This window comes from Oncorhynchus mykiss, chromosome 5 (assembly GCF_057628025.1).
Source record: "Oncorhynchus mykiss isolate SJ-2025 chromosome 5, ASM5762802v1, whole genome shotgun sequence".
Lineage (NCBI taxonomy): Eukaryota > Metazoa > Chordata > Actinopteri > Salmoniformes > Salmonidae > Oncorhynchus > Oncorhynchus mykiss.
The window spans coordinates 16,452,501-16,479,915 of NC_143026.1; the positions used below are offsets into that span (position 1 = coordinate 16,452,501).

Below are 27,415 nucleotides of genomic sequence, written 5' to 3' on the forward strand. Positions count from 1 at the left end.
GGAGCTGCCTTGGGAAAAACTCGTGGGTTTGACAACCGACGGAGCACCTGCGATGTGTGGACACAGGAGCGGACTGGTGGCGAAGATACGGGAAAAGATGCAAGAGGAAAACGCGACAGGTGAGCTGACAGCTTATCATTGTATCATACACCAGGAAGCGTTGTGCGGTAAAGCCTTGAAAATGGAGCATGTAATGAGCATCATCACGCGCACAGTTAACTTTATCAGAGCCAAAGGTTTGAATCACCGCCAGTTCAAGGCATTTCTGACGGAGTTAGAAACGGAGCATGGTGATTTGCCTTATCACACAGAGGTGCGATGGCTAAGCCAGGGAAAGGTGCTTCAAAGATGTTTCGAGCTTCGTGAGGAGATTTGTCTATTCTTGGACAGCAAAGGGAAAGACACAACACAACTCCGAGACGAAATGTTTCTGTGTGAAATGGCTTTTCTGTGTGACATTACGAGTCATCTGAATGCAATAAACTTGCAGCTGCAGGGTCGGGATCGTGTCATCTCTGATATGTACAGTACAGTGAAGGCATTTAAAACCAAACTGACTCTGTGGGAGACGCAGATGCGGAAAGAAAATTTGAGCCACTTTCCCAGCTGCCAGACCATGAAAGAGAAGCTCTCTACCAGTGCGTTCCCGAGCACACAGTTGGCTGATAAAATAGGTATGCTTACCACTGACTTTCGACGCCGATTTGCTGACTTTGAAGCACAAAAAAGCAGGTTGGAACTGCTCGGTAACCCATTTGCTGTTGACGTGGAAAGCTCACCACCAAACCTCCAAATGGAGTTGATTGACCTCCAATGCAATGATGCACTGAGGGCAAAATATGCGGCAGTGGGTGCTGCGGAGTTTGCCCGTTTCCTCCCCGGCACAATGCCCCAGCTGCGCATCCAGGCTGCTCAAACGTTGTCTATGTTTGGCAGCACATACCTGTGTGAACAACTGTTTTCTTTGATGAACCTGAACAAAACATCACACAGAAGTCGACTTACTGCTGAACACCTCCACTCAATTCTGAGGATTTCTTCAGCTCAGAGCCTTACCCCGAACATTGATGAACTTGTGGAAAAGATGGGACACCACCAAGTATCACCCTCAACCTCAAACAAGTGAACATTACTGTGCAATCACATATTTAGAGTTTTTACTCAGTTCAAGTTTAAAAGTTAAAATTTAATATTTGTTTTCACTGCATGTTACTTCTCCTTAAACAAAGTGTTGTTTTTGATTAATAGATTTTTGCACTTTATTTTTTTGTATTTCAATCCAATTATATTTTAAAAATATTTCAGTTGAGTGGATGATAGAAAATTGCTATTATTGTTTTTTCTTTGAAGTAAATTTAGCCCACTTTTGCTAAAATAGAAAATATAGTCTACTGATGGTGCCTTGAATACCGGTTTCTTTCATTTAATGTTCATGTTATGGGGATATTTATATAAAGGAAATTTGTCTTTTGTGTCTGTTGAAAATTAAAGATTACTGACAGAGCCATAAGAAAATATTGCTTTATTTATCTGATCATATTGTAATATATTTGTTAGGTTTTCAGTAGGTTCAATTAGGTTCACTAGACTATATGCGTCATTTAAAAATTTTTCAATGAACATTCGAACAGTCCGGCCCTCGTCTTGTAGCTGATTTTTTTATTTGGCCCTCCGTCCATTTGACTTTGACACCCCTGCTCTAAGGTCTAATAGATAAGGATTTCCTTCAAACTATTTTATCACAAAATGAACACTTGTTATGGATACTTCAGCTAAGCCGTCCAATATTAGTAGCTACCTGTAGATTGTTATGGATACTTCAGCTAAGCCGTCCAATATTAGTAGCTCCCTGTAGATTGTTATGGATACTTCAGCTAAGCCGTCCAATATTAGTAGCTCCCTGTAGATTGTTATGGATACTTCAGCTAAGCCGTCCAATATTAGTAGCTACCTGTAGATTGTTATGGATACTTCAGCTAAGCCGTCCAATATTAGTAGCTACCTGTAGATTGTTATGGATACTTCAGCTAAGCCGTCCAATATTAGTAGCTACCTGTAGATTGTTATGGATACTTCAGCTAAGCCGTCCAATATTAGTAGCTCCCTGTAGATTGTTATGGATACTTCAGCTAAGCCGTCCAATATTAGTAGCTACCTGTAGATTGTTATGGATACTTCAGCTAAGCCGTCCAATATTAGTAGCTACCTGTAGATTGTTATGGATACTTCAGCTAAGCCGTCCAATATTAGTAGCTACCTGTAGATTGTTATGGATACTTCAGCTAAGCCGTCCAATATTAGTAGCTTACCTGTAGATTGTTATGGATACTTCAGCTAAGCCGTCCAATATTAGTAGCTACCTGTAGATTGTTATGGATACTTCAGCTAAGCCGTCCAATATTAGTAGCTCCCTGTAGATTGTTATTGATACTTCAGCTAAGCCGTCCAATATTAGTAGCTCCCTGTAGATTGTTATGGATACTTCAGCTAAGCCGTCCAATATTAGTAGCTACCTGTAGATTGTTATGGATACTTCAGCTAAGCTGTCCAATATTAGTAGCTACCTGTAGATTGTTATGGATACTTCAGCTAAGCCGTCCAATATTAGTAGCTACCTGTAGATTGTTATGGATACTTCAGCTAAGCCGTCCAATATTAGTAGCTACCTGTAGATTGTTATGGATACTTCAGCTAAGCCGTCCAATATTAGTAGCTACCTGTAGATTGTTATGGATACTTCAGCTAAGCCGTCCAATATTAGTAGCTCCCTGTAGATTGTTATGGATACTTCAGCTAAGCCGTCCAATATTAGTAGCTCCCTGTAGATTGTTATGGATACTTCAGCTAAGCCGTCCAATATTAGTAGCTTACCTGTAGATTGTTATGGATACTTCAGCTAAGCCGTCCAATATTAGTAGCTCCCTGTAGATTGTTATGGATACTTCAGCTAAGCCGTCCAATATTAGTAGCTCCCTGTAGATTGTTATGGATACTTCAGCTAAGCCGTCCAATATTAGTAGCTACCTGTAGATTGTTATGGATACTTCAGCTAAGCCGTCCAATATTAGTAGCTACCTGTAGATTGTTATGGATACTTCAGCTAAGCCGTCCAATATTAGTAGCTCCCTGTAGATTGTTATTGATACTTCAGCTAAGCCGTCCAATATTAGTAGCTACCTGTAGATTGTTATGGATACTTCAGCTAAGCCGTCCAATATTAGTAGCTACCTGTAGATTGTTATGGATACTTCAGCTAAGCCGTCCAATATTAGTAGCTACCTGTAGATTGTTATGGATACTTCAGCTAAGCCGTCCAATATTAGTAGCTACCTGTAGATTGTTATGGATACTTCAGCTAAGCCGTCCAATATTAGTAGCTCCCTGTAGATTGTTATGGATACTTCAGCTAAGCCGTCCAATATTAGTAGCTACCTGTAGATTGTTATGGATACTTCAGCTAAGCCGTCCAATATTAGTAGCTACCTGTAGATTGTTATGGATACTTCAGCTAAGCCGTCCAATATTAGTAGCTCCCTGTAGATTGTTATGGATACTTCAGCTAAGCCGTCCAATATTAGTAGCTACCTGTAGATTGTTATGGATACTTCAGCTAAGCCGTCCAATATTAGTAGCTACCTGTAGATTGGTAAGATATTGCTTTGGGTTTTCTAGAGCCTAAAAATCCCTATGACCACTGACTGTGCCTTAGCTATTTTCTTTCTTTCTTATTACGTTAGCAATTCCTTTTCTACTGAACGCTGCTCCTAGTGTGCAGTATGATGGGGTGGGAGGCCTGGGGCAGTTTCCTTTGCTCAGTTATTGGAAGATAGACTACAACTCTCCACTTTAACTAGACCTAGAACTTTACAACCTCCTCCCAAATGTTCTGAAAATATTTCCTTATCTGCTTATTCTATTTTCTCTCTCACACACTCTTCCCCCCACTCTCCCTCTATGAGTCTCTCTCTCTCTCTTTCTGCCTTTCTCTCCCTCTCTCGGCATCTCTGTCTCGCAGTCTCTCTCTCCTCTCTCTTTCCGTCTCTTGCTCTCTCTGTCTAACCAAGTAGAATATTGTTTGTCAGGCTTACCTGGAAACCACAAGGCAAATAACCTCTATTGGAGAGCAGTACCCCTCCCTCCCTGTGTACCAATACCTTTTAGTTGAGAGGTGGTGAACACTACAAGAGAGATGGGTTTTATTCATTACGGCATGCAATGTGAAACGTTTTAAAACATTTAGCTATGTTTTAAGTCCAAGTAGTCCCTCCCTGTTTCAGTCAGTTTTATTCCGTTTGGTGCCTAATGTATACAACCGTGGTATCACTTTCTTGTGCTTTCATATTGAAAAACAGTCATCTCTAGTTTAGGGTTTGGAGTTCTCTGCTGTCTCTACTCTACTGTAACAAGTCATGAAGATTGAGGCAAGTCAACATCATAATCTTGCCACTGGTGTTTGATCTTTCTTTCATTCATTCAGCCAAGTGACTTCAATCTGTTCTCTCTCACACTCACAAATATGATAAACACACTATATAAACACTCAAACAAACACTTATACACAAACACACACACACTTCTTAAGTCACCTCACAGAACAAGAGAGGTCCAAATGGGATGTTTATATAACTGTTGAAAGACAAAAACACACCCAGCCTTCGTTCCTCCTCTCCTTGCATGTGGCTTGTGGCTGTACTCAAACCCCCTGAGTCTCAACCAATGCCCTGTGAAAGTACAACTCCTTCCATACACGCACGCTGGGCCCTTTCCAGCAGTACGCTATAACGGAAAATGCTTTCCAGAGCGAATCTTCCCAGAGCTGTGTGTGCTACACACACACATTACACATATGCACACACACGGGCACGGACACATGGATGCATACACACACACAAACACACATACATTTGCTGTAATATGTAGGTATGTGGCTTTAAGCCATAAATGGATCCAGATGGAGCTTGAATAAAGAAGATGTTTACATAGAGACTGCTTTAATCATTAGAGGGCTGTAATTAAGAGAGGGCTGTAATCAAGAGAGGTCTGTAATCAAGGAAAGCTTTAATCAAGAGAGACGTCTGTAATCAAGAGGGCTGTAATCAAAAGAGACTGCTTTAATCATTAGAGGGCTGTAATTAAGAGAGATGTCTGTAATAAAGAGGGCTGTAATCAAGAGAGACGTCTGTAATCAAGAGGGCTGTAATCAAGAGGGCTGTAATCAAGAGAGATGTCTGTAATCAAGAGGGCTGTAATCAAGAGAGACGTCTGTAATCAAGAGGGCTGTAATCAAGAGACGTCTGTAATCAGGAGGGCTGTAATCAAGAGAGACGTCAGTAATCAAGAGGGCTGTAATCAAGAGGGCTGTAATCAAGAGAGACGTCTGTAATCAAGAGGGCTGCAATCAAGCGAGGTCTGTAATCAAGGAAGGCTGTAATCAAGAGAGACGTCTGTAATCAAGAGGGCTGTAATCAAGAGGGCTGTAATCAAGAGAGACGTGGTGACTGCTGGGCTATAGTGACTGGTGGGCTGTATTGACTGCTGGGCTGTATTGACTGCTGGGCTGTATTGACTGCTGGGCTGTAGTGACTGGTGGGTTGTATTGACTGCTGGGTTGTATTGACTGCTGGGCTGTAGTGACTGGTGGGTTGTATTGACTGGTGGGTTGTATTGACTGGAGGGTTGTATTGACTGGTGGGTTGTATTGACTGCTGGGCTCTAGTGACTGGTGGGCTGTATTGACTGCTGGGTTGTATTGACTGGTGGGTTGTATTGACTGCTGGGTTGTATTGACTGCTGGGTTGTATTGACTGCTGGGTTGTATTGACTGCTGGGTTGTATTGACTGCTGGGCTGTAGTGACTGGTGGGCTGTGTTGACTGCAGGGCTGTATTGACTGGTACGTTGTATTGACTGGTGGGTTGTATTGACTGGTGGGTTGTATTGACTGGTGGGTTGTATTGACTGGCGGGCTGTATTGACTGGTGGGTTGTATTGACTGGCGGGCTGTAATGACTGGCGGGCTGTATTGACTGGTGGGCTGTGTTGACTGGTGGGCTGTATTGACTGCTGGGTTGTATTGACTGCTGGGTTGTATTGACTGCTGGGCTGTAGTGACTGGTGGGTTGTTTTGACTGCTGGGTTGTATTGACTGCTGGGCTGTAGTGACTGGTGGGCTGTGTTGACTGCAGGGCTGTATTGACTGGTACGTTGTATTGACTGGTGGGTTGTATTGACTGGTGGGCTGTATTGACTGGCGGGCTGTATTGACTGGTGGGTTGTATTGACTGGCGGGCTGTATTGACTGGCGGGCTGTATTGACTGGTGGGCTGTGTTGACTGGTGGGCTGTATTGACTGGTGGGTTGTATTGACTGGTGGGCTGTATTGACTGGTGGGCTGTATTGACTGGTACGTTGTATTGACTGGTGGGCTGTATTGACTGGTGGGTTGTATTGACTGGTGGGCTGTATTGACTGGTGGGTTGTATTGACTGGTACGTTGTATTGACTGCTGGGATGTATTGACTGGTGGGCTGTATTGACTGGTGGGCTGTATTGACTGGTGGGCTGTGTTGACTGGTGGGCTGTATTGACTGGTACGTTGTATTGACTGGTGGGCTGTATTGACTGGTGGGTTGTATTGACTGGCGGGCTGTATTGACTGGCGGGCTGTATTGACTGGTGGGCTGTGTTGACTGGTGGGCTGTATTGACTGGTGGGCTGTATTGACTGGTGGGCTGTATTGACTGGTGGGCTGTATTGACTGGTGGGTTGTATTGACTGGTGGGCTGTATTGACTGGTGGGTTGTATTGACTGGTGGGTTGTATTGACTGGCGGGCTTTATTGACTGGTGGGTTGTATTGACTGCTGGGCTGTAGTGACTGGTGGGTTGTATTAACTGCTGGGTTGTATTGACTGCTGGGCTGTAGTGACTGGTGGGCTGTGTTGACTGCAGGGCTGTATTGACTGGTACGTTGTATTGACTGGTGGGTTGTATTGACTGGTGGGCTGTATTGACTGGCGGGCTGTATTGACTGGTGGGTTGTATTGACTGGCGGGCTGTATTGACTGGCGGGCTGTATTGACTGGTGGGCTGTGTTGACTGGTGGGCTGTATTGACTGGTGGGTTGTATTGACTGGTGGGCTGTATTGACTGGTGGGCTGTATTGACTGGTACGTTGTATTGACTGGTGGGCTGTATTGACTGGTGGGTTGTATTGACTGGTGGGCTGTATTGACTGGTGGGTTGTATTGACTGCTGGGTTGTATTGACTGCTGGGCTTTAGTGACTGGTGGGTTGTATTGACTGGTGGGTTGTATTGACTGGAGGGTTGTATTGACTGGTGGGTTGTATTGACTGCTGGGCTCTAGTGACTGGTGGGCTGTATTGACTGCTGGGTTGTATTGACTGGTGGGTTGTATTGACTGCTGGGTTGTATTGACTGCTGGGTTGTATTGACTGCTGGGTTGTATTGACTGCTGGGCTGTAGTGACTGGTGGGCTGTGTTGACTGCAGGGCTGTATTGACTGGTACGTTGTATTGACTGGTGGGTTGTATTGACTGGTGGGTTGTATTGACTGGTGGGTTGTATTGACTGGCGGGCTGTATTGACTGGTGGGTTGTATTGACTGGCGGGCTGTATTGACTGGCGGGCTGTATTGACTGGTGGGCTGTGTTGACTGGTGGGCTGTATTGACTGCTGGGTTGTATTGACTGCTGGGTTGTATTGACTGCTGGGCTGTAGTGACTGGTGGGTTGTATTGACTGCTGGGTTGTATTGACTGCTGGGCTGTAGTGACTGGTGGGCTGTGTTGACTGCAGGGCTGTATTGACTGGTACGTTGTATTGACTGGTGGGTTGTATTGACTGGTGGGCTGTATTGACTGGCGGGCTGTATTGACTGGCGGGCTGTATTGACTGGTGGGCTGTGTTGACTGGTGGGCTGTATTGACTGGTGGGTTGTATTGACTGGTGGGCTGTATTGACTGGTGGGCTGTATTGACTGGTACGTTGTATTGACTGGTGGGCTGTATTGACTGGTGGGTTGTATTGACTGGTGGGCTGTATTGACTGGTACGTTGTATTGACTGGTGGGCTGTATTGACTGGTGGGTTGTATTGACTGGCGGGCTGTATTGACTGGCGGGCTGTATTGACTGGTGGGCTGTGTTGACTGGTGGGCTGTATTGACTGGTGGGCTGTATTGACTGGTGGGCTGTATTGACTGGTGGGCTGTATTGACTGGTGGGTTGTATTGACTGGTGGGCTGTATTGACTGGTGGGTTGTATTGACTGGTGGGTTGTATTGACTGGCGGGCTTTATTGACTGGTGGGTTGTATTGACTGCTGGGCTGTAGTGACTGGTGGGTTGTATTAACTGCTGGGTTGTATTGACTGCTGGGCTGTAGTGACTGGTGGGCTGTGTTGACTGCAGGGCTGTATTGACTGGTACGTTGTATTGACTGGTGGGTTGTATTGACTGGTGGGCTGTATTGACTGGCGGGCTGTATTGACTGGTGGGTTGTATTGACTGGCGGGCTGTATTGACTGGCGGGCTGTATTGACTGGTGGGCTGTGTTGACTGGTGGGCTGTATTGACTGGTGGGTTGTATTGACTGGTGGGCTGTATTGACTGGTGGGCTGTATTGACTGGTACGTTGTATTGACTGGTGGGCTGTATTGACTGGTGGGTTGTATTGACTGGTGGGCTGTATTGACTGGTGGGTTGTATTGACTGCTGGGTTGTATTGACTGCTGGGCTTTAGTGACTGGTGGGTTGTATTGACTGGTGGGTTGTATTGACTGGAGGGTTGTATTGACTGGTGGGTTGTATTGACTGCTGGGCTCTAGTGACTGGTGGGCTGTATTGACTGCTGGGTTGTATTGACTGGTGGGTTGTATTGACTGCTGGGTTGTATTGACTGCTGGGTTGTATTGACTGCTGGGTTGTATTGACTGCTGGGCTGTAGTGACTGGTGGGCTGTGTTGACTGCAGGGCTGTATTGACTGGTACGTTGTATTGACTGGTGGGTTGTATTGACTGGTGGGTTGTATTGACTGGTGGGTTGTATTGACTGGCGGGCTGTATTGACTGGTGGGTTGTATTGACTGGCGGGCTGTATTGACTGGCGGGCTGTATTGACTGGTGGGCTGTGTTGACTGGTGGGCTGTATTGACTGCTGGGTTGTATTGACTGCTGGGTTGTATTGACTGCTGGGCTGTAGTGACTGGTGGGTTGTATTGACTGCTGGGTTGTATTGACTGCTGGGCTGTAGTGACTGGTGGGCTGTGTTGACTGCAGGGCTGTATTGACTGGTACGTTGTATTGACTGGTGGGTTGTATTGACTGGTGGGCTGTATTGACTGGCGGGCTGTATTGACTGGCGGGCTGTATTGACTGGTGGGCTGTGTTGACTGGTGGGCTGTATTGACTGGTGGGTTGTATTGACTGGTGGGCTGTATTGACTGGTGGGCTGTATTGACTGGTACGTTGTATTGACTGGTGGGCTGTATTGACTGGTGGGTTGTATTGACTGGTGGGCTGTATTGACTGGTGGGTTGTATTGACTGGTACGTTGTATTGACTGCTGGGATGTATTGACTGGTGGGCTGTATTGACTGGTGGGCTGTATTGACTGGTGGGCTGTGTTGACTGGTGGGCTGTATTGACTGGTGGGCTGTGTTGACTGGTGGGCTGTATTGACTGGTGGGCTGTATTGACTGGTGGGCTGTATTGACTGGTGGGCTGTGTTGACTGGTGGGCTGTATTGACTGGTGGGTTGTATTGACTGGTGGGCTGTATTGACTGGTGGGTTGTATTGACTGGTGGGTTGTATTGACTGGCGGGCTTTATTGACTGGTGGGTTGTATTGACTGGCGGGCTGTATTGACTGGTGGGTTGTATTGACTGGTGGGTTGTATTGACTGGCGGGCTGTATTGACGGGCGGGCTGTGTTGACTGGTGGGTTGTATTGACTGGTGGGTTGTATTGACTGGTGGGTTGTATTGACTGGTGGGTTGTATTGACTGGCGGGCTGTATTGACTGGCGGGCTGTATTGACTGGTGGGTTGTATTGACTGGCGGGCTGTATTGACTGGCGGGCTGTATTGACTGGTGGGCTGTGTTGACTGGTGGGCTGTATTGACTGCTGGGTTGTATTGACTGCTGGGTTGTATTGACTGCTGGGCTGTAGTGACTGGTGGGTTGTATTGACTGCTGGGTTGTATTGACTGCTGGGCTGTAGTGACTGGTGGGTTGTATTGACTGGTGGGTTGTATTGACTGGCGGGCTGTATTGACTGGCGGGCTGTATTGACTGGTGGGTTGTATTGACTGGCGAGCTGTATTGACTGGCGGGCTGTATTGACTGGTGGGCTGTGTTGACTGGTGGGCTGTATTGACTGCTGGGTTGTATTGACTGCTGGGTTGTATTGACTGCTGGGCTGTAGTGACTGGTGGGTTGTATTGACTGCTGGGTTGTATTGACTGCTGGGCTGTAGTGACTGGTGGGCTGTGTTGACTGCAGGGCTGTATTGACTGGTACGTTGTATTGACTGGTGGGTTGTATTGACTGGTGGGCTGTATTGACTGGCGGGCTGTATTGACTGGTGGGTTGTATTGACTGGCGGGCTGTATTGACTGGCGGGCTGTATTGACTGGTGGGCTGTGTTGACTGGTGGGCTGTATTGACTGGTGGGTTGTATTGACTGGTGGGCTGTATTGACTGGTGGGCTGTATTGACTGGTACGTTGTATTGACTGGTGGGCTGTATTGACTGGTGGGTTGTATTGACTGGTGGGCTGTATTGACTGGTGGGTTGTATTGACTGGTACGTTGTATTGACTGCTGGGATGTATTGACTGGTGGGCTGTATTGACTGGTGGGCTGTATTGACTGGTGGGCTGTGTCGACTGGTGGGCTGTATTGACTGGTGGGTTGTGTTGACTGGTGGGCTGTATTGACTGGTGGGCTGTATTGACTGGTGGGCTGTATTGACTGGTGGGCTGTGTTGACTGGTGGGCTGTATTGACTGATGGGTTGTATTGACTGGTGGGCTGTATTGACTGGTGGGTTGTATTGACTGGTGGGTTGTATTGACTGGCGGGTTGTATTGACTAGCGGGCTGTATTGACGGGCGGGCTGTGTTGACTGGTGGGTTGTATTGACTGGTGGGTTGTATTGACTGGTGGGCTGTATTGACTGGTGGGCTGTATTGACTGGTGGGCTGTATTGACTGGTGGGCTGTATTGACTGGCGGGCTGTATTGACTGGTGGGTTGTATTGACTGGCGGGCTGTATTGACTGGTGGGTTGTATTGACTGGTGGGTTGTATTGACTGGCGGGCTGTATTGACTGGTGGGTTGTATTGACTGGTGGGTTGTATTGACTGGTGGGTTGTATTGACTGGCAGGCTGTATTGACTGGTGGGCTGTATTGACTGGTGGGCTGTATTGACTGGCGGGCTGTATTGACTGGTGGGCTGTTTCTGCTGAAGACACACATGGCAGTGATTATGGTCCCGTGTTTATCTGAGCTCAGTGAGCCCTCTCTGGGGCTGACTTGTCCCAAATTACAACCTATTCCCTATATAGTGCACTACTTTTGACTAGAGCCCTAATTTGACCAGGTAAGTACAGCAACGAGAGGAAGGGGGATGAATGAGCCAACTGGAAGCTGGGGATGATTAGGTGGCCATGATGGTATGCGGGACAGATTGGGAATTTAGCCAGGAGAACATGTCAGAGTCAAAGGCTAAATATACACACTGAAACACACACAAATACCCCTCACATGGGTGAATTCAGGTACAGTACAGTATCAAATATCATGCAAACATGAAACTCAAACCACTTACACAAACACAGAGCTGTCAAATATAGTGATGCTCTGCTCTGTAATATGGAACACTTTCCATCCATTACACACACACACACACACACACACACACACACACACACACACACACACTTACTTCCCCTTTCTCTGTCTGTCTACTATATGATGCAGTTTCCCACTAGAGCAGCAATATAAACACAATGACAGATTGCGAGTCAGAGAGCTGTCACAACACCCCATCATACCTCCTCCCATCGGAGGTCACGACATGCTCACACAGGCAAGACCCCACAGGCGCAGCCAATCAGAGACACTCTTACCGACAGGGTCACAGCATGTCTGGGAAACTGTGTTTGTGCATTCCCTCTGAAACTACCTGTCATCTTTCTGACTGGGAAAGTTCATAACATTGCTTTCTCACTAACATGTTTTACTCAGGAGCACGCGTGAACGGGATTTGAACATCGGAAAGTACATTTTCCAATAATTCCGATGATCAGATGATTCAACCCCATCTGGATCCAGTCTTCTGACTGTTTTTCTGACTGTTTTGTTCTCAACCCAACATGCTGTCACAAGTGAGAGTGGATTCCCCTGTACTGTACTGTGGTTGGTTACACAACACTGTTTGGCAGCTGGACAGATTTATATAGACATAGATAATGTTTCAAAGTAAATCAACTTTAATGAAACCTCTCTCTGAGGATATTGTGGGAGGAGAGAGAGAGAGAGAGAGAGAGAGAGAGAGAGAGAAAGAGAGGGAGAGAGAGAGAGAGAGAGAGAGAGAGAGAGAGAGAGAGAGAGAGAGAGAGAGAGAGCAGTTTCAGTAGGATGTACTGGTCAAAATGACAGAATATGTTTTCACTGCTTAATCATTTCTATCTGTCCACATATTGCGAAAAGAGATTACATGGTATTCCTGCATGACTCCGTCCATACACGGACAAGGAATATACTGTGATTCTCTTAAGATGAAATACCTGTGTCATGTTCATTAGACAACAGTTGGAAAAAAACATACTAAAACAGGGAGGGACTACCTGGACAACCGCTTAGCGTAGCAAAGCATTTTAAAACGTTTTCCATTGTGTGCCCTAATGTGTGCCCCCAGGATACACTAAATTGATGTGGTGAAAGTCTGAGACATAGGGGATCAATAAGGAAAGCATTTTGGAGTTAATTTAAGGAAAGGTATGTTAGGCAGATGGTGTTACCAGAGCACTATAAGAAGATTAACACATTTCTCATCTGCTGAGTGCCAGGAAATATGCAGATATGTGAATCAATAGAGCAAGGTGTTAGGGGATTGGATCATCTCACCCAGGTGTGACTCAGTGTGTCAAGCTGACCTCACAGACCTAACACACAGAACAAAGCCTTATTACTGAGTAGGGCTGGGCAATAAATCAATATCAATAATTAGGTAATTACTTCCCTCAATAACGATATAAAAACGTATAGATTCATTTTCGATAATGTCAACATAGAATAATTAGGTACAGCAGTCCATTTCACCTCTGACGCAGCAGGAACGTGCGGAGAAGTGACAATATGCACTAAAACCTCGAGTGATGGAGTAGCCACTGTTAACCACAAAAAATGAGTGATGTAGGCGAAAAGTGGCAGTGATAGCCATGGAGAAGGAGCCGCTTCCAACGAATAAATTATTGATAAATAGGGTTAAACTGTTTCAGTAATTTGGAAGTGGTTTGGCTTCTTGAAGTCCGACAAAGAGCAGAGCAATGTTCGATGCAAATTGTGCCATCGACAGGTGGCTAAGAAGTCTGGTAATACGACAGACCTTTTTCAAAATCTGAAGCAAAATCACTCTTTGGAACATGCAGAAAGTTTGAGATTGCGCCACGGTATTGATAAGCGCCCCTCAAGCTCCAGCCAATCTAAGGATGTTTTCCCAAAGCAGTCAACACTGACATCGCTTATGCCATACAAGCAAACATCAAAAAAACATCACAAATTCTAATATGCATTGCTAAGGACATGCTACCAATTAGCACAGTCAAAAAGGAAGGTTTCAAGAGGGTTATCAATTTCATTGACCCCAGGTACGTGTTCCCTGGCCACAAACATGGAACAATTTTCCTTAATGTATAATGTTATGTGTAGCTCACATCATTTAAAAAAATGTAACCTTTAATTAACTAGGCAAGTGTCATGACTGTCCTGCTCGGCTCAGGTTACCGGGGACCACAATCCTACAGAGAGATCTCTCACACCCACCAGAGGAGAAGAGATCAAGGGGTATGAAGATAGTTTTTTTTTATGACACCTCACACCCATTGTAAATCTAAGGAAGCAGACAAAATTCCTTTGTCCTCTCACTATGGAGAACCAGCCTCAGAACATTAACATGCTATAAATGGACTTTGGGACAATGGGTTTCGTCAGCCACAATGGTGGTAATGACGAAAGTTGGAATATGAAAATGAATATCATTTTTGTTTTGTTATTAAAAGTTAAAGGATGACGTTATAACAAAAACAGTGTACATTTAAGAGTTGTCCTAGTATACGCTTGATGTTTATATATTGTACGTTGGGTGGAAAATGTCCAAATCAAAGAGAATGTTTTGGTAAAGATGAAATGTGAAGTTAGTTGTCTAAATTGGATCTGAGTGAAATCCAGACCTTGCCTCATAACTTGGTACTCCCAGAGAATTGCCCTAAAGGTGGTTACGCCCACTTCTGACCCGAGGGTATAAGACATGTGAGATAAAAATGTACATGTGAGACTAAGTGACCCGAGCTGCAGCCAAGGTCTGAGTAGTCAACAAACCCAAAACGTAACACGAGGTTGAAGACAAAGGAACCTTCTTCCATCCATGCTACGGGTGAGTAGTCAACAAACCCAAAACGTAACACGAGGTTGAAGACAAAGGAACCTTCTTCCATCCATGCTACGGGTGAGTAGTCAACAAACCCAAAACGTAACACGAGGTTGAAGACAAAGGAACCTTCCTCCATCCATGCTACGGGTGAGTAGTCAACAAACCCAAAACATAACACGAGGTTGAAGACAAAGGAACCTTCTTCCATCCATGCTACGGGTGAGTAGTCAACAAACCCAAAACGTAACACGAGGTTGAAGACAAAGGAACCTTCTTCCATCCATGCTACGGGTGAGTAGTCAACAAACCCAAAACGTAACACGAGGTTGAAGACAAAGGAACCTTCTTCCATCCATGCTACGGGTGAGTAGTCAACAAACCCAAAACGTAACACGAGGTTGAAGACAAAGGAACCTTCCTCCATCCATGCTACGGGTGAGTAGTCAACAAACCCAAAACGTAACACGAGGTTGAAGACAAAGGAACCTTCTTCCATCCATGCTACGGGTGAGTAGTCAACAAACCCAAAACGTAACACGAGGTTGAAGACAAAGGAACCTTCCTCCATCCATGCTACGGGTGAGTAGTCAACAAACCCAAAACGTAACACGAGGTTGAAGACAAAGGAACCTTCTTCCATCCATGCTACGGGTGAGTAGTCAACAAACCCAAAACGTAACACGAGGTTGAAGACAAAGGAACCTTCTTCCATCCATGCTACGGGTGAGTAGTCAACAAACCCAAAACGTAACACGAGGTTGAAGACAAAGGAACCTTCTTCCATCCATGCTACGGGTGAGTAGTCAACAAACCCAAAACGTAACACGAGGTTGAAGACAAAGGAACCTTCTTCCATCCATGCTACGGGTGAGTAGTCAACAAACCCAAAACGTAACACGAGGTTGAAGACAAAGGAACCTTCTTCCATCCATGCTACGGGTGAGTAGTCAACAAACCAAAAACGTAACATGAGGTTGAAGACAAAGGAACCTTCCTCCATCCATGCTACGGGTGAGTAGTCAACAAACCCAAAATGTAACTCGAGGTTGAAGACAAAGGAACCTTCTTCTATCCATGCTACGGGTGAGTAGTCAACAAACCCAAAACGTAACACGAGGTTGAAGACAAAGGAACCTTCTTCCATCCATGCTACGGGTGAGTAGTCAACAAACCCAAAACGTAACACGAGGTTGAAGACAAAGGAACCTTCTTCCATCCATGCTACGGGTGAGTAGTCAACAAACCCAAAACGTAACACGAGGTTGAAGACAAAGGAATCTTCAGTGCGTCTAAGAGGGTGAATTCAGAACCGGCCACCCGGTCACCACTCTTCATTGAATCCTGTATCTACACTGCTTTCATACAGGGCTGGCTGTCCTCAGAAGACCCCTTTCAGAACAATGGCGAGGAAACAGACACTAATACAAAGGACACTGACATCGTGAGGACAATCAGAGTGCGCCATCCGAGAAGCCGAAAACCCCATCGGAGACCTTCAACACGTAATTACATCATTATATTCTGACACATAAGAGCGGCAGTTTGGGGCAAGGCTAGGGTTAAAATAAGCATAGCTGACAAATGCACCCAAATGTATATTTCTCTCGTGTACTTTCCCTTTTTCTCTCTCTTTTTCTCTCTCTTTTAAATCCCCATTTTGGGTAACACACGTCATAATGTGTTGGCCCGTTGTACTAAGTTCTAATCAATAGCCTAAACTGTGTTTTTGTGTATGTGTATCTTATATTATCATTTTAGCTTGTTAGTAAATAAATACTCAACTAAAATTGGTGTGGTACGAACTCATTGGTGAGACCCGGGTCCGTGCAGATTCCTGGATTATGCGACATTCGGAATGAGACTGTAGAGGAAACTGATTAATTAAAAAAAATAAAAAAATAAAATAAAATAAAAAAATAAAAAGTAAAATCGATATTCTGATATTCTTTGAGTTAATTTGGGAAATAGAAACTCAATAAAACCACATTTCCCATGGTGTCCCAGGTTAATGAGTGAATAATTGCCTGATTCATTTAATCACACAATTATAAACCACTAATCATTCAATGAGCAGCAGTCGCCACATTAATCAATACAACATCACGACACAAGTCAGTTAACTTCTTACTTACAATGATGGCCTATTGAGTAACAGTGGGTTAACTGTCTTGTACAGGGGTAGAACAACAGATTTCTACCTTGTCAGCTCGGGGATTCAATCTAGTAACCTTTCGGTTACTGGCCCAACGCTACCTGCCTAGTGGTTTGTTCAGGCATTCTTGAGTCTGAAGCAGATATGCACCTTTTAAACATTATTTGATTAATATCGTGATAATTATTGTTATTGAATGAAAAAATATATAGATATCGTGATCATTTATTTGCCATATCCCAGCCCTATTACTGAGTGCTACTGACTGGCTGATAACATGGGAAAATGGTACTGAGCTGACTGCATAGACTAACACAGGAAATAGCAGTTTTGATGGAGGTGTGGCAACATATTTTCTATTGGCTGTGTGGAAGTATTCAACAAGCAATTGTGAAATGGTGGTTGGCTCTAGCTAGTAATATCCTTTCATTATCCCTTTTCAGAAAAATGTGTAACTCCATGATGTATAGACCTTTACTGGTTAGTTTTAGTGCAGGTGGCTAATGCAGGAACAGTCTGTCGTCCCCCAGGCTATCAATATGTAGCTCATCTCTTCCTCTCACAGGCTTCTGATAGTCTGATTATGTATTAATGTCAACATCAACACAGTAGGCTATTACAGGGACAGATTGGCACACTAATCTAACTGTAGTGTGTGTGTGTGTGTCAGGGCTGTGATGATGGGTCAGTAATCTGAGGTCATGGGCATCTGATCACCCTGAGGGGAGCAGTCCAGTCTAGCTGTCCCTCTATTAGTGTCATATCACACAGGGGTCACAGAAGCCCTCCTCACACACACACACACACACACACACACACAGAGCCCCTCCTCCCCACACACACACAGAACCCCTCCCCACACACAGAGAGAGCTCCTCCCCACACACACAGAGAGAGAAACACCCCCCCCCCCCCCCCACACACACACAGAGAGCCCCCCCCCCCCCCACACACACACACACACAGAGAGAGCCCCTCCCCACACACACAGAGAGCCCCTCCCCACACGCAGACAGAGAGCCCCCCCCACACACACAGCTTCTGGAGTGTATCCATGTGTAGGTCTGTGGTAGTTGAATTGAAGCAGGAGGGTTGTGTCATGGGTTATTTTTATCAGACTGGGGGGAATAGGCCCCTGACTGCCTCTTCTCAGCAGACAGCCGAGACTAGACTGGCTCGAACATCTGGGGGAGACATCTTGGAAACAGACCTGGGTTCAAATACTACTGGAAATCATTTCAAATACGTTAGCTGTGTTTGATTGAGCTTGCCTTACAAAATTGAACCAATAAAATAGTCTGAAAAGTTTAAACCCCACCCATTTGGCACTTGAGGCAGACTAAAGTACTGTAAACCCTGAAAGTATTTGAAAGATTTAATATAGTTTGAACCCTGGTCTGCAGAGAAGTAGTTCTGGAGTAGATTCCTCTCAAAGGCTTTGGGGATGTCTCCAAATGGGATTTTAATGCTTCAACATTTGAATTATTTAAAAGAGTAAAGCCAAGCTGTTAGTGGATGCTGTTAACACAGCGAGGGAAGCAAGATATGATATGCTTCAACCAGCTATAAATTAACCAGACAATCTGTCAATAAAGCAAGCCAAGCTACATAATCTGTCAATAAAGCAAGCCAAATTACATAATCTGTCAATAAAGCAAGCCAAGTTACATAATCTGTCAATAAAGCAAACCAAGTTACATAATCTGTCAATAAAGCAAACCAAGTTACATAATCTGTCAATAAAGCAAGCCAAGCTACATAATCTGTCAATAAAGCAAGCCAAATTACATAATCTGTCAATAAAGCAAGCCAAATTACATAATCTGTCAATAAAGCAAGCCAAGCTACATAATCTGTCAATAAAGCAAGCCAAACTACATATCAACCATGCAGCCTATACTGTGTGTTGTCTGAATGTCACGTGTGTGTGTTTGTGAGTGTTGGTCCATCTGCCCGTTTGGATGCAGTATTTGCTGGCCGTTCAGCACAAGTGTGTCTTGCTCGCTCTCTTTCTGTCCTTGTTAGCCTGGCTATTTGTCTGGTTTGGAGTCTGTGTGTATGTTCGTGTGTATACGCAGGCTGTGTGTGCAAGCGTGTGTGTGGGTGCGTGCGTGTGTGGATTCAAGAGCACACAGACAAACTACACATGGACAAAATCTGTTGATCTCCAGGTATCTTGAGGGTCCTTGTGAGACATCGAAAAAAAAAATACAAAATATTTCAGCACATAAGAGCCCCAGTCTGGGGCCCAGGGTCTCTTCTGATCGTCTTTAATTACCTCCGGTCTGAGAGGGACTATTTCACAGGTCTCTACAATCTAGCACTGAGTTCTGAGCAGAGTATGAACACTCTCTCTGAGTACACACACACTCTCTCTGAGTACAGAGAATAAATCAACTTATATGAAGAAGGCTGTAATTTGAAAGTAAGTGCTTCACAGAGAGCTGTGCCCATTGCGCCCACACACCATTGCTTATGCATGCTTCTATTCTGAAAGTGCGACCCACCCACAGAAGACCTCCGACACCTCGAACATGTCTACAGACACACACACACGACTCAGAAAAACAAGAATGCACTAAAGTCGTTTATACAAATATACAGGACCAGTCAAACACTTGGACACACCTACTCATTCAAGGGTTATTTTATTCTAACTATTTTTTACAATCTAGAATAATAGTTAAGACATAAAAACTATGAAATAACACATATTGAATCATGTAGTAATAAAAACATTTTTTTAAAGTGTTAAATGAATCAATATATATTTTGATTTTAGAGTTTTCAAAGTAGCCACCCTTTGCCTTGATGACAGCCTTGTACACTCTTTGCACTATAGATAGATAGCATGGGAAAAACAGAAGGTCACACATTTACATATAAAATAAGGTATGCAATTAAAATATTTATCTGAATTAAAGTTTTGGCAACAGTGCAGAGGATATAAAACGTAAACATGACCTTATGTCACAGATATGGACACTGAACATCGATTTTTAACACGTGTTGTCTGTCTGTCTATCCAATACATGCTGCTGAGCCCAAGACAGCATAAATATTAGTCTAAACCACAAAAGACCATTGACAATATGTCTGTTAGTCGCATATGAGTTATGTACACCATCAAAACCTGATTATATTAGGCTATGTACTGTGTCGGGGACGGATAAAATGACCATGTAATCAAATGTATTTGACAGACTTCTAATCAGTGCCATGGCTGACAGTGAGGAAGGGAGTTATGGGTGCCATCTAGCGACGAGACCGGGAGTGAACTTGACAATAAGTGAACGTGGGTGAGTGTTAGGCTATAAATAAGACCAGAATTCCTCTCTATTCCACAGTTGAAGATCAACGGTGTGCATTTCTGTCCAGTGTAGATACATGTATCATATGCATATTGTGCGCTACATACTGTGGGTAACGGTATGTAGCCTACAGTCTGGTACTACAAACTGGCAGGCGAAGAGAACACTTGACATTTTCTTCGCACCCCGCTACCTTTGATGCGCAAGACAGCAGACAGGCAGTCTATGACCGGGGCTAGCTGCAGCTCTAAGAACCCCCTGCGTGGACGAGCGGTGGACTCCCGAGTGGAGAGAGTCCCTCCGGGTGTGCACAGCATACAACTCACCCGGTCATGCTGTGCTTGTCGGTGCCCTCTCCACGTGGGAGCACCTCGAATGAACTGATAATAGGCTGATCTGTGCGCCTCTCCGATCGACGAACCACACACAGAGCGCATGGATTACTGCTGTAGGCTAATATATAACATTGATAACAGTGCACCAGATAGTGATTTTTGCACCACCAGAAGTGACAGACACCCATGCGTAACGGTCCAAAATATGGGCGCACAGTTGTGGAGACAATTTCATTAGCTCGATTTTAAATAACACAACATACAAAAAGACAGTACGCATTGAAACGCATGTTCGGTTATAACGTTTCATGCTCATCTAAATCAAATTCAGCAATGCCACAGACATTTCACAAAATCCCACAGTCTGCAGTTAACTGTAGCCTACAATGAAACATTGATCAGTTCGAATTGACTGTAGGCTAACGTAATAGACCGGGTTCGCAGTTCGCAGAGTGAACCCGCATGTTTATTTTGGGCATTCCTCGAGCTCTGGAGGAGCACGTTCACTTATGCCAAAAAAACACCACAACCGCAGTCCACGGAGAGATAGGGTCGGTATATATCAAGGGTCACTTTTCCCAAGCAAACATGTGCCGTTTCAAATGTTACCGGAGGCCAGATCATAACCCGTTTCAAATGGCGCGGAGTGGTGAGCCGCGAGTTTATACCCAGAATGAGCCCCCATCACCCCATGCGTCACCTACCTCGAACTAATCTCAAAACTGCACCCTTTCCGAAGGAGCAGCGCTCTCTTCCGCATGATGCCCGTTTTGTCCCGGCCGAGGTACACATTTATATCCGAATTCATGGGTGCCGGACGAGCAGGCAGGTATTTACTCCGTAAAAACAGATATGCTTCTTCCTTCCACTTAGTCGGACCGCGACAGGAGCGAGGACGGAAAGAGGCGGAAGAAAGGCTCACCCGCAAAAAAGAGAGAATAGACTACCAAACTCGCCTCCGCTGGTAAAGGGAAAGTGAGGTGCAGACTTCCCTCAGCTAACAAAGACGGGACCAAAAGCTTGAGTGCAGCATGGCTAGTGGTTTGCTCCTCCTCTCCTGAACTCCATAAAATAGAAATTAGATACCGTTGGTCTCTCGGTTCCAGAGCGAGTTACCGTTACGCAATTGGTAACCCTGACAGGATTCGAGTCCAGGGCAGACTAAGAAAACAGTAACGGTTTTAAATTGAGTCCTTCCATCTGTTTCTAGACTCTTGAGCCTATAAAATGGGCTGTTGATTCATATACCAATGGTTCTGAATAGGCAAAAATCATGAATTGCTCCCCAAGGTCTTCATTAAGGTGAGCATCCATTAGACTGTCTCCAGGGCCGTTTGAAGCTGTGGTAGAACAGATCTGCTGTTTAAACATACCAAATCCCATTTAAACAGATATGCAGCAAGCACTGCTGAGAGGAATGTCTGGGAGCAGGTGTGTGTACCAACCACTGAATTAGTTTGACCTGAGGGATCACAAGTTTGTGTCACAGGTGTGACTAACTGCTCTGTAATCAAGTTAGTCATGTTATTAGTTCATTGACTAATTGATTGAACACCTGAATTGTATTTAAGTTGTGTTTCTCTCTGAAGTGTGCCCCCCCCCAGCGGAGGGATGCAGTCCAGAGGTATGGTGGGTTCTGGGAGTATGGGGGAACACAAAATGGACTCCAGGCCTGCACCACCTCTCCGCCTGTGCCTTTTTTTGTTACTTTGGTTGTTAGTTTCAGTTTAAATTGCATGGTTTGTCAACGTTCCTGGGCCAGTGAGAAGGCCACTGCTGAAAGGTTAACTTTGTAAACCATGCCCTATGATGTATTAAATGCTGAAACGGGTACTGTGTGTTTGGTCTGTACTTCCCTCTGCCTACTCAACCCAGATGGTGAGGTGTTTGAAGTGGTGAGGTCATGAGGTTAAGGATGCTTTTGAGGACAGCCCCTTGGGAAACTTGGTCTCATACACATCACCTAAACGAGCTAATCGGCAGACAATCTCAAACATTTGGCCAACGTAGGCTATATCTCTCTGAATATAACTGATTCTGTAAGCAGAAATAACCTACATTTAGCCCAATTTATTTTAGAAAAGACAAGTGTCATTGGTAGACGTTATGCACCACTCCACTTCTGAAACGCTGCATGCAGCCTGCGACCCACACAGGCACTTGTCTTTTCTACCATAAATTGGGCTTTATGTTAACAACCTATAGTACTTTCTTTCTGTTTGAGGATAAGGAACCTGCACTCCTTGAAGGAACACACACAGGATTTGAGCAATGCCGAGAGCATACATAAATCTGAATCCTCAACATCCGCTCATGATTCAACCAGTGATTCGACACAAACTGAACGTGTCCTAAGGGTGTGGGAAAACATTGGTTGAATCATAGATTCATTATTCAGAAACATCTGTTATCCAGAGAGCTGTAAGTGGTAGAATGAACAACTCACTCACTGTTTCACTCATGGAATTGCTTTTCCATTTTCATAAATCTTTTGATGTGGTCACTTTTTTTGCTGTGGAAGGTAGTGTTCTTTTCCCTTCATACCTCTCAAACCTCCATGCATCTCTTCTCCACACTACATGCTGACCATTTAGTACCCCGCCATAGATATCATGTACTGTAGTGTATACCTATCATATACAGTTGAAGTCAGAAGTTTACATACACTTAGGTTGGAGTCATTAAAACTCGTTTTCAACCACTCCACAAATGTCTTGTTAACAAACTATAGTTTTGGCAAGTCGGTTAGGACATCTACTTTGTGCATGACACAAGTCATTTTTCCAACAATTGATTACAGACAGATTATTTGACATATAATTCACAGTATCACAATTCCAAAATTGGGCCAATTTTTCAGTTTTTGATTTGTTAAAAAAGTTTGAAATATCCAATAAATGTTGTTCCACTTCATGATTGTGTCCCACTTGTTGTTGATTCTTCACAAAAAAATACAGTTTTATATCTTTATGTTTGAAGCCTGAAATGTGGCAAAAGGTCTCAAAGTTCAAGGGGGCCGAATACTTTCGCAAGGCACTGTATATCCGCAGTAAAACGAGTCCTATTTCGACATAACTTGAAAGGCCGGTCAGCAAGGAAGAAGCCACTGCTCCAAAACCACCAGCCAGACTATGGGTTGCAACTGCACATGGGGACACAGATTGTACTTTTTGGAGAAATTCCTCTGGTCTAATGAAACAAAAATAGAACTGTTTGGCCATAATGACCATCGTTATGTTTGGAGGAAAAAGGGGGAGGCTTGCAAGCTGAAGAACACTATCACAACGTGAAGCACGTGGGTGGCAGCATCATGTTGTGGGGGTGCTTTGCTGCAGGAGGGACTGGTGTACTTCACAAAATACATGGCATCATGAGGAGGGAAAATGATGTGGATACATTGAAGCTACATCTCAAGACATCAGTCAGGAAGTTAAACCTTGGTTGCAAATTGGTCTTCCAAATGGACAATGACACCAAGCATACTTCCAAAGGTGTGGCAAAATGGCTTAAGGACAGCTAAGTCAAGGTATTGGAGTGGCCATCACAAAGCCCTCACCTCAATCCTATAGAAAATGTGTGGGCGAGCAATGAGGCCTACAAACCTGACTCAGTTACACCAGCTCTGTCAAGAGGAATGGGCCAAAATTCACCCAACTTATTGTGGGAAGCTTGTGGAAGGCTACCTGAAATGTTTGACACAAGTTAAACAATTTAAAGGCAATGCTACCAAATAATAATTGAGTAAACTACTGACCCACTGGGAATGTGATGAAAGAAAGAAATGCTGAAATAAATAATTATCTGTATTATTATTCTGACATTTCACATTCTTAAAATAAATTGGTGATCCTAACTGACCTAAAACAGGGAATTTTTACTGGGATTAAATGTCAGGAATTGTGAAAAACTGAGTTTAAATGTATTTGGCTGAGGTGTATGTCAACTTCTGACTTCAACTGTAATATCAGATTATTATTACATCATTACATATCAGTCCCCCTCAACTGCCCACCTCCATCAAAATACACACATGTCCCCTTCTGTACAGTCCTATGATCAGTGAGTAGGAATGTTTTGGTGAGGGTTTGCCCAAACGTGACTCACACTGGCAGACCAGCTGCATAGGGAGTCTGGAGTCATCTGGATCTGCTCTGGTTGGAACACAACAGTTTGTGATTGGATGGAAGACTACATCCTGCAGCTCTGATTGGTTGAAGACTATCGTTTGTTTGTCTGATTGGGTGGAAGACTGCAGGCTGCAGCTCTGGTGGGGCGCCAACTCACTGACTCCACTGTGACTCACCCCTCATGACCATTGATCGCTGAGTTGACTGTACAATCAAACAAACAGATATCACACTCTCCAACATTTTTATCGTTGAAGACTACTGAATTGGCCGAATTTCAGATATGACATCATCAAAAGGTCTCGGGTTTTTTAGTGGAAATGACGTGTTCGCTTCAAAGTCAAACAAATCAATCTGGCAAATGATACACCTGGCAAGTCTCCCTGGATAAAAATGAAACAACGTGTTGTTCCAATCATTTTCACCTTTGATTGGAATTCCTGGAATCGTACAGCAGGATGCCTGTTGTGAGAGAATTGCACAGAGGACAGAGAGACTGGGAGCTCTAGTGTGTATTTTGTCCATTTACAGAAGCCTCCAGTACAGGAGCCATAGAGTCTCTCCAGCCACCTGCCTGCTCAATATGCTAATGAGATTAGCTCTGGTCTGGCCCCATGATGTCATCATTCACTACTGCATTAGACTGGCACTGTAACGAGATGAGTAAAATTGGTCTTCATAAATAATGTATGAGCTGTAAATATGTACAAGGTTTATGACAGGTGGAATTCTGTGTAGATTAGAGACATAGAGCTCTGAGCGTTGTATGAGAGACATGGACAAGAAATAGTTAAGGAATGGAGGAATAGTGTGTTTGTTTTAACTGCTTTTCTTATATCCACAATGCCTCCTGCCTAATCTCTCTCTCACACACAAAGACACACACACACTATACCTTCCTCAGTGGCTTTCTTTCCCCCCTTTATCTCTGTCTCTATTTCATTTTAAATTTAAAGAGCTTTATTGGTATGGGAAACATACAGTAACATTCAAAAGTTTGGACACTAACTCATTCCAGGGTTTTTCTTTATTTGTACTATTTTCTACATTGTAGAATAATAGTGAAGACATCAAAACAATGAAAAAATACATATGGAATCATGTAGTAACCAAAAAAGTGTTAAACAAATCAAAATATATTTTATATTTGAGACTCTTCAAAGTAGCCACCCTTTGCCTTGATGACAGCTTTGCACACTCTTGGCATTCTCTCAACCATTTTCATGCGGTAGTCACCTGGAATTCATTTCAATTAACAGGTGTGCCTTGTTAATAGGTAATTTATGGAATTTCTTTCCTTCTTAATGCGTTTGAGCCAATCAGTTGTGTTGTGACAAGGTAGGGGTGGTATACAGAAGATAAGACCAAGTCCATATTATGGCAAGAACAGCTCAAATAAGCAAAGAGAAATTACAGTCCATCATTACTTTAAGACATGAAGGTCAGTCAATCTGGAAAATTTCCGCCATGGGAAAGTAAGACCCAGAGTTACATCTGCTGCAGAGGATACGTTCATTTGAGTTAACTGCACCTCAGATTGCAGCCCAAATAAATGCTTCACAGAATTCAAGTAACAGACACATCTCAACATCAACTGTACAGAGGAGACATGATCGAATTGCTGCAAAGAAACCACTACTAAAGGACACCAATAAGCAGAAGAGACTTGGGACAAGAAACACGAGCAATGGGCATTAGAGAGGTGGAAATCCAAATCAGAGATTTTTGGTTCCAACCGCCGTGTCTTTGTGAGATGCAGAGTAGGTGAATGGATGATCTCTGCATGTGTGGTTCCCACCGGGAAGCATGGAGGAAGAGGTGTGAGGGTGTGGGGGTGCTTTGCAAGGTGACACGGATTGATTAAGAATTCAAGGCACACTTACTGTAACCAGCATGGCTACCACAGCATTCTGCAGAGATACGCCATCCCATCCAGTTTGTGCTTAGTGGGACTAGCATTTGTTTTTCACCCGGAAAATGACCCAACACACCTCCAGACTGTGTAAGGGCTATTTGACCAAAAAGGAGAGTGATGGAGTGCTGCATCAGATGACCTGTTGGACCACAGAGTGAAGGAAAAGTAACCAACAAGTGCTCAAGACTAATGAGGAATGCTTTTCGAACAAACAGTTTATTTACATAAGTATTCAGACCCTTTGCTATGAGACTCAAAATTGCATTCGTTTTCCAATGATCATCCTTGAGATGTTTCTAAACTTAATTGGACTCCACCTGTGGTAAATTCTATTGATTGGACATGATTTTGAAAGGCACACGCCTGTCTATAAGGTCCCACAGTTGATAGTGGATGTCAGAGCAAAACCAAGCCATGAGGTCGAATGAATTGTCCGTAGAGCTCCGAGACAGGATATTGTTGAGGCACAGATCTGGGGAAGGGTACCAAAACATTTATTCAGCATTGAAGGTCCCCAAGAACACAGTGGCCACCATCCTTCTTAAATGGAAGAAGTTTGGAACCACCAAGACTCTTCCTAGAGCTGGCCGCTCAGACAAACTGAGCAATCGGGGGAGAAGGGCCTTGGTCAGGGAGGTGACCAAGAACCCAATGGTCACTCTGACAGAGCTCCAGAGTTCCTCTGTGGAGATGGGAGAACCTTCCAGAAGGGCAACCATCCCTTCAGCACTCCACCAATCAGGCCTTTATGGTAGAGTGGCCAGATGGAAGCCACTCCTCAGTAAAAGGCACATGACAGCCCATTTGGAGTTTGCCAAAAGACACCTAAATACTCTCAGACCATGAGCAACAAGATTATCTGGTCTGATGAAACCAAGACTGAACACTTTGGTCTGAATGC

At 44.3% G+C, this 27,415-nt stretch overlaps 1 protein-coding gene across 7 annotated transcripts in view; it reads right to left on the reverse strand.

Annotated features, from left to right (window-relative positions):
- garnl3 (GTPase activating Rap/RanGAP domain like 3) overlaps window positions 1-21,808 on the reverse strand; it is a 185,098-nt gene extending 163,290 nt beyond the window's left edge. For 4 of the 7 annotated variants that reach the window (XM_090233956.1, XM_090233951.1, XM_090233955.1 and 1 more), the window contains exon 1: window positions 21,177-21,531. In XM_090233956.1, the coding sequence (XP_090090082.1) occupies window positions 21,177-21,280 (104 nt within the window). In that variant the 5' untranslated portion in view covers window positions 21,281-21,531. Of the gene's footprint in view, window positions 1-21,176 lie in introns of all 7 variants that reach the window. The other 3 variants (XM_090233947.1, XM_090233953.1, XM_090233950.1) reach the window with 3 other exon arrangements.
- Window positions 21,809-27,415: the final 5,607 nt, after the last annotated feature.